This window comes from Anarrhichthys ocellatus, unplaced genomic scaffold (assembly GCF_004355925.1).
Source record: "Anarrhichthys ocellatus isolate YVR2014 unplaced genomic scaffold, GSC_Weel_1.0 scaffold2, whole genome shotgun sequence".
Taxonomy (NCBI): domain Eukaryota; kingdom Metazoa; phylum Chordata; class Actinopteri; order Perciformes; family Anarhichadidae; genus Anarrhichthys; species Anarrhichthys ocellatus.
Window position 1 is genome coordinate 16,660,880 of NW_022280032.1, and position 7,806 is coordinate 16,668,685.

Genomic DNA, 7,806 nt, shown 5'->3' on the forward strand with positions numbered 1-7,806 from the left:
TTTTAATCACTTTCCGTTATAACATTTCACACAGTACAATCAAAGTCTGGACTCTTTTCTCCACGTTTCCACTAGACTGTCACAGATGTACGTCCTTTACTGTCTCAATGTTCAAATCTACACAGAAAATCGGTTATAAGCAGAGTTGTGTTTCGACATATAACATGCTCTCACACGCACTCGTGCTACAAGTCTTAAAGTGCTTTTGGATGCATTTAGTGTGCTTGAGTAGTCCAACAAGGAGAGTTTGTGCCAACCTGTGTCGTGACAATGAGGTGGATCATTTGATATCCCCACTCGAAGATAATTGGTGTAATGGGAAAAAAGTGTATGTTTACTGAATGCCCCAGAAAAAAAGACGAGTATAGTATGCATAGGTCTACCGATCATGTAGGTAAGCCCCTGAACCACAGTACTAATGTCTTCTACAGTATATGTCATATTGATGTATGTCAGTGCACGCAGTTCCTTCAATGAAATTGCTGTAATCGTGTATGCAGCTGCAAGAAATGTGTATGGAGAGGTTGTGGTAGACCCCCATCCCCGTGTCCACTCTTTCCCTGTGAAAAGTGCTGACATACCTTATAGGCTCGGTTTCTACTACAAATAACAGACCAACTATTCTAACTATTAGTTCCTTCTTAGAGCAGATATTGGCACATTGTGAGACAAGACAGAACTACCGAAAGAAGTTGAGATTGTGTCGCAGATGGCTATGAAAAGCTTACTCATCATGTAATAAACCTTCCAGTGAGGCACGATTTAACATCTTCTCATCACTTCATTCACTTCACATCACAGCAGAACACAAAATGTCACATACTCTGAGTCCAGCTCCGTTCATCATATTAGAGCTGCATTTCTGTCTCAGATATCTGGTACCTGTTGGACAAATCCGTCAGTTTCTCTGAGCAATATTGTAGTTGCACGTCACCTCACAGCCCACCTTCTGTTCTTCTGCTGCTCCTTTATATAATATGCCAATTTACCTGTTATTAATGACGTGCAAATAGTCGAGTCAAGATCTGATACACGTTCCTAATCAATGGTGAAATGGAAATGTCAAAGCCATGAAACGTGTGCTATATTTGTTTGTAACACCCCACAAACACATCATATACAGTGTCTATACACGTATAGCGTTCTGTGAAATATGATGCTGCAAGCGCATACATTATTGCCACAAATATATTGTGATCTTTTGCATATTAATTGTGCAGATCTCAACTGTATTGCGTGAGCTACCTTTCTACTTGGCTATTGGGATAAAGGGACTAAGCGCTATCATATGTGTTTGAAATACATTTTTGCTTGAAGCTATAATGCAGTCTTCTTTGCAGATATGCATCTGTAAAGTGTGTATCTTTTTATTCTTTTCAGAACGCTCATTCATCTCTCATCCTTTCATTTTAAGCCTTTTTTATTATAGCTGTTTGACCCTGCACTGTAGCACCCTGTTGAATCACTGCTGGTTTCATTGGAGGCTGTTTAGCTGTACACAGTCATCCTGAGGCATCAACGTGACATCGTAACCTACAGCAATACTCTGGTCAACATTATCAAACACACAAACGTTTGTCTTATCCTCACTGAGTAATTTTCCTATCTAAAAAGTTGAGCCCGCTTGCTTTTACGACGAGGGTTCCATGTCATTTCCTCACGGCCCAATCCACCCATCACAGAAGTGTGTGAGTTAAAGACTAGAGGTGGCTGTTGATAGCTGTGATTGACATGGTGGTCATGTGTGCAGAGTGTGGTGTAAGTGTCCCTCTTCTTCTCCTCCTTCAACATTCCCCAGCAGCGATGAGCTCCCCGGGTCTCTCTGCCAGTCTGTCCCTACGGTGCTCTTCATCCTCTTCTTCCTCAAAGAGAGTATGATGTATACTCAGCAGCTGGTGTGTAGGGGCTCTAGTAAGGGGTGGTGGGTCGCACTCAGGGTTTTCCATTTGGGTGGGAGGCTCCCTTGGAGGAGATGGAGGAGGAAGAGGAGGAAGAGGAGGAAGAGGAGGAGAGGACTTGGGACTGAGGGGGTCCTCGCTGGAGGGAGGGTTCGGGCTCACGCCATTTACGTAAGTTGTGGTGGGTAGTGTCATCGTAGCAAAGGCAGTGTTGGTCGATTCTGGAGAGCAAACCTTCGTTTCTGAAGCGACAAGAAGGAAAGTAGAGGAGATCATCGAATTGTCAAGTGAAAACATAAAAGTATAGGCAGTTCAACCCTTTTAAAAAAACAACAACATCTATACTCATACTCTCAAGGGTCAGCGCATTTTAACAACATGTCACAAATATCATACCCATTGTCTGGACCAGGCTGTGGTTGCAGGCATATGCAAGGTGCAACTAGATGAGATGGGGAGCTGCAAACTAATTCCTTTAATATTTGACCAGTAAAATGTGATGAATTCAACCCTGAACCAGAAAAAGCAACTGTGAAGGAGAGATCAGGCTTACCTGTAATGGCACCAGACACGTGAACAATAGTGTGTGTGCCTTTAAGGTATACTGTATCCATGTTGTGCTCTGAGGGAAGAGGCTCCGCGGTTGTGGCCTCCACCTTGGGCTTACGAAAGGTCAGCATGTACGGGTGGACGTCCAGAGAGAAGTTGCGAGTGTGCTTTTTCTCCATCCCACTCAAATCTACGATTCAAAATGAACAGTCTGACTTAAAAGGAGAACAAAACAGAAAAAAAGCATGTCATCCAAAAAAGCGTGCATCTGGAAACAACACAGAAAGCTGAAAGCTGAGTTGTGGGCCGTAAAACCAACAGCAAATATCTGAAAGACGCAAATTGTTTTGGTTTTAAAGTTCGTTAAAACTGAGAGGAACTGCAGAGTTTGATGATAGCTGTCTGTGGGTGTGTCACTACGAGCAATCCCTTTCACGGGATCCATTGCTAATATAGGAATTTTGATGAGCATGGCTTTAAATAAACATTTTCACAGACTTACTATTTATAGCACTAGATACCTTTTATTGCAGGATATTGTGTGCTCTTGGTATCCAGAAGTGGTGCAATGAAGCTGTCTGCCACTGTCTTTCTTCTGACTGGTTTGGGTTTTTCAGGCTTGGTGTTATTTTCTAGACGTGTCAGGGTAAGAGGTTCCTTTACGAAGGACAGAAAAAATGCAAATACAGGTCAATATGTCACAGCTTAAACTTCAGTAGAGGGCCACTTCCTTTGCCTCTATAGAGAAAGAGGCCTTTATGGAAGTCCATGTTCATATGAACTACTGTGCTGCAGTTAACAAGTTCTTGTAGTTTCAAGAGCACAGTAGAATGTTTTGTCCTCTGCTAGCATTGAATGCTGAATAAATGTTGATAAATTGCAACTCAGGCCTTACCTTGAACGACTGAGGAAGAGGATTTGAGCCCGAGATCCATTTCATCTTTTTGCGGGGCCGTTTGATGACCAGCGGCTCCCCGGCCATCTCTCCCACTCCAAATTCAGAGGGGTCCATGTTAGGATCGAGTGTTTGTATCCCAGAGTCCCTCACAGTGGGTGTAGCGTCATGATTGGACTGTGCGAGCGCAGCCAACAGCTGCCTGACTACATTGTCATACATGAGGTCACTCTCATTGGTGATGAAGTCCAGCCGGTTGAGCGACTTGATGTGGTCCCTGTTCTCATTGCAGAACATGGCCAGGATGTTGATGTCGCAGAACTGAGACTTCTGCCAGCGGCGCCGTGTTTTAATACCCACTTTATGCAGTTTGTCAAATACAAAGTTGGACTTGCGCACCACAAACAGGTGCAGCAAATTAACCAGGATGATGAGATTCATGGTGCAGAGCAGAGAGATATCTACTGCAGCCATGATGCGCTGCAGCTGCACAGCAGGCAGCTTACAGTTGACCCTGAGCTTCAGCTCGTAGTAGCTGCTAACGTCTGGCGGCTCACCCAGCGCACAGGTGAACTCATTCTGCCTTTGGCGGGCATAGTAGGCGCTCAGGTAGGAAATGGGGATGGAACTGAGGCAGATAATAGCCAGGTGGCGTCCCAGGTATAGCTTAGCCAGAAAGTTACTTTCGCCCCGTCTCTCCAAATATTTCTCGAACAGGTTCTGCTCGGGGCTTTTCTCCTTCTCTGCGTTCTCGATGATCTCCCTCCTCTCTCGCTCAGTTATGCCAGGTCCTTTGGACTGGATCTGCTTCTCGATCTTTGGGGCTCGGCCCTCAGCGGCTCGATGATAGCAGTTATCAATCTCTTGAAGCAGGAAATTGAGCTCTGAAGTGAGCCGCGTAGAGGCAAGGAACTCCCAGGCCAAAGCAGGAATGTACATGATTCCAGCGAAGGCCAGCAGGGCATAGGGCAGGAACTTGTGTTCAAAGAGTGAAGGCCAAAGATGAGACTCCACACCAGGCACAGCATCCCGCAGCTCCGTCCAGCAGTAGCCTCTTGCATATAGAGCCTGGTCTCTGGTGAAGTTGTGTGGTGTGTAACAGTATATGGACTCCTCTGAGGAAAGTACAGATAGAAAGAGTCAGCCCAAACATTACTTTAACATTTGGATGATTGTAGCTCATAATATAAATTGAGTATATTATCTGACTGAAGAATGCTACAATGCTACATCCTGGGTCTTAGTTTCAGAATTTCACTCATCACTCCTATCAATTATGACGTTTTATTGGCAAGATCTGGCAAGATGAAAACAGATGAGGTCAGACAAACAGAAGGGTTGAAAGAAATCCCCCAGTTTAACAATTTGATCAACAGCACTTATTTGAAAGTGAAAGGAGGACCACATACCAGAAATATCTGTTGCAATCATCCATTGTACTGTGAAACTGCATACACAGAACTACGCTGAATACTGTAGGTCAAAATGTAACCATTCAGTAACTCTGCATAGTGCAACAGATGTTTAAAACAGAGTTTACGCCAGTGCTCGCCTGCATTTCACAGTGCTTAAGATAATAGTTAAAATGGGGATTTTGTGTTCAATGCAACACATTCACATTTCCTAGCAAATGTTTTTCATCTGTGTGATCTGTTTCATTATTTTTTTTTATCAACATTGTATCTCAGAGAATCTTGTATATTCATCTGTTCAGCCCAAAGTGCTGTGTGTCTCTGATAACACTTTTTGAAATGATGGTCTGTCTGGCTCAGATAGAGGAAGTGAGAGCACTTCATTGTCAAAGTTGTTCTCTATCAGTTCTATCTGGTTCAGGGCTGCAGCAGGTCTACTTTAATCTTTTGAACTTACAAAGGATACACTTGCTATCTAAATAAACTTATCATTTGTACTGAAAACTATTAGAAAAAGTAATTTTGAAAAGTCAGCCAGTATTCTTTTATGTTCCTGGTTATCGAGACAATATGTGCAATGATATTAGTTTGTCCCAGTCACAGAGGGCAGGATGCTGAGTCATTCAAAATTTGTTGGGCAAAGCCCTAAATGTCATAATAAAACACGGTAGTGAGGAAACACTGAAGAACTTGTCTAAACACCCACTTTTTTTTTCTCCTGCTGGATTCAAACGCTCAGTCCCAGATGGTTATTGCTGCTATGCAGAGAGCCTGACTCAGCAGTGAACTAACGTCTCTCCCATCACAGCCGGCCCTCTAACCCCTCCTATCTCCAGCCTTTCTAGCCCTCTCTAGCTTTCTCTGTCTGCTCCTGTGATGCACTTGTAAATGCTCCTTTTCCTTCCTTGCCTAATCTGCTTACATCTCGTTTTATCACTGTCTGTGACAGAAGACACAAAAGCATTGCATGGCTATCTCGAAATATACAGTTGCTGCTGCCACTTTGACAGTTTACTGTTGCAATGAACCCCCTCTAGTGGCAGAAGTCTCACCTGCAAAGTTCCTCGTGAAGACGAGGGTGACCAGCAGGATGGGGATGATGACCGTCCCTATAGTGACAACCCGATCAAAGGGCAACTCCAGTTTGAGCTGCACCATGAGGCCGGCCAGCAGCCCGCCCCTCTCATCCTGAGAGGAACCCGGCAGGATCAGCTCCTTCAGCTTCTCACCGGCGAGTAGAGCCGTGGCCATGTCTAAGTTTTGATCGAGGATGTTCTGCATCCGGAAACACAAAGCACTAGAACCTCCCTCTGGACTGGAGAGGAGACCAGACCCTCCCCGCTGAAGTTAAATACTCCTCAACACAGTGTGAAACACTTGCACACACACAGAGAAATGTGTGGCCAACTTCAGCCTCTGTCACCATGTGTGGAAAAGCAGCAGGTCATATTGTGTAAGTCTGCGCTCAGAGCTTTGGGTTTTACACTTAGAGTTTCCCACAGCTCCTCTCTTTTTGAAGAACAAGCATGGCGTTCAGAAGCACTCTCCTCGCTTGGCTTCTTTAATGTACATCCCTTTGTTTTGCCCCATTTCGACAGCGCCCGGCCTCAGTCCCTACTCTCTGTGTGGCTGGCTGAAGAATGGGCTGAGCTTAGGAGGCGTCCTTGTGATCCCCAGGGAGAGGGATTGCCGGCTGAAGAGTTGTTACACAGGCTTCGGACAGGAGAAGCTCTGACCAATCCTTTCCTGAAAGAAAAGATAACCAGTTAGGATGGGACAGTATGTTAAATTGTACAGCGTGGTACACAATGCCATATCTGGGAACATATACACAATAGGTAATTAGTACAACCATCTTTAAATAAGCCATATTGTGAATTAGAATTGTCTCATACCTTCCTCAGGAAAGCTCTGTGTCCCCATCCATCATCCTGTATAGTCATGTAGCTGAGGACGACTAATCCTCCCTCTGTGACCAGTGGAGTGTGTGAATGTGGTCACATCTTAAGGGGATGTTTGCCTTTGATCGCGCAAGGACACTAAAGGGCAAATTTATTTCCTGGGGGGGGGATTGCTAACCTGGAATTCACTAAAAAACTGAATATATTCTGTGATTTTGACAAACGTTCTGTTTGTCTTGAAAAATTAACAACCTTAGTTATTTTTGGACGCTGACTATGCTATTCCACAATTCATCCCCGGCCCGTCTCTGGACTCCTGGTGGTCGATATCTCTGTGGAACAGCATGTTCACACTGGGATGTCAGGTGAACTCACACTCTAGTCAGCTAGGATGTCTCGCGTGAGTGCATACATGAGCAGGCATATGCTTGTGCAGTAAATTGCCGCCTGCTGCTTGCTCATTTGACTTGAAAGTTACGTAAATGTCCTCGGTGAGGAGTGTGTATGTACATCAGCTCTTACAAACAACCCTCAACCTCTCGCTCTCCTTCTTCCCCTTTTACTTTCCCTCCCCAGTGCTCCCTCTGCTCTCCTCTAAATGTCCTCTTATGATGCAAAAACGCATCTATGAAATTCAGTCCAAGCGCTCCAATCCAGGGCTGGAAAGTGTACTTAATATATCTCGAGTGAAACTTGCTGTTTCATGAGTACAGGGGACTCTCACCCACACAGCGAGGAAGATCATAAGGAGAGGATTTTTTTGAAAAATCATCGCAGAAGAAATATCGAAAGCTGCATGTGTTAATGCTGACAACCTGCAGTCATTGGTGTTATAGCTGTCCCTCATGACATACCATACAGTACAGATTTTACACTGCTCTGTCCAGTGGCATTCAAGGTAACTATCCACATCCTCAAACACTGTCTCAAGAAAGAGGAAATAAACTTTGCATAATTAAAATTTAAAGGCGCAGCATCACATTCTAGCTGCTCGTCTACAGGCTGCACTGCTGTCTGTAAGCCGGATAATGCCCTTCAGGTGGGACGATGCTACCGGTGTTTAAAGAGGGAATTCCACATTCTATGGCTACATACAGCATCCCGCTTGGCTATGACCCGCGCAGCCGGCTACAAAAGAGATACAGCTCGGC

The 7,806-nt window shown here is 44.7% G+C and overlaps 1 protein-coding gene across 1 annotated transcript; it reads right to left on the minus strand.

Moving 5' to 3' along the window:
* Nucleotides 1–1,779: 1,779 nt before the first annotated feature.
* Nucleotides 1,780–6,905, minus strand: panx2 (pannexin 2). The gene is made up of 5 exons (XM_031861017.1): nucleotides 5,807–6,905; nucleotides 3,343–4,457; nucleotides 2,969–3,104; nucleotides 2,452–2,637; nucleotides 1,780–2,140 (listed from the first exon to the last, which is right to left on the minus strand). The coding sequence occupies exons 1-5, from the start codon at nucleotides 6,033–6,035 to the stop codon at nucleotides 1,785–1,787; spliced, it is 2,022 nt and encodes a 673-aa protein (XP_031716877.1). The 5' UTR covers nucleotides 6,036–6,905; the 3' UTR covers nucleotides 1,780–1,784.
* Between the last annotated feature and the right edge of the window lie 901 nt (nucleotides 6,906–7,806).

Coding starts and splice junctions, on each gene's coding strand:
- panx2 (XM_031861017.1), bottom strand. CDS start 6,035: ATGCAGAACATCCTCGATCAAAACTTAGACATGGCCACGGCTCTACTC. Junction 3,105..3,342: donor CTCTTCCTCAGTCGTTCAAG/GTAAGGCCTGAG, acceptor TCCTTCGTAAAG/GAACCTCTTACCCTGACACG. Junction 2,141..2,451: donor CGTGTCTGGTGCCATTACAG/GTAAGCCTGATC, acceptor TTGTCGCTTCAG/AAACGAAGGTTTGCTCTCCA.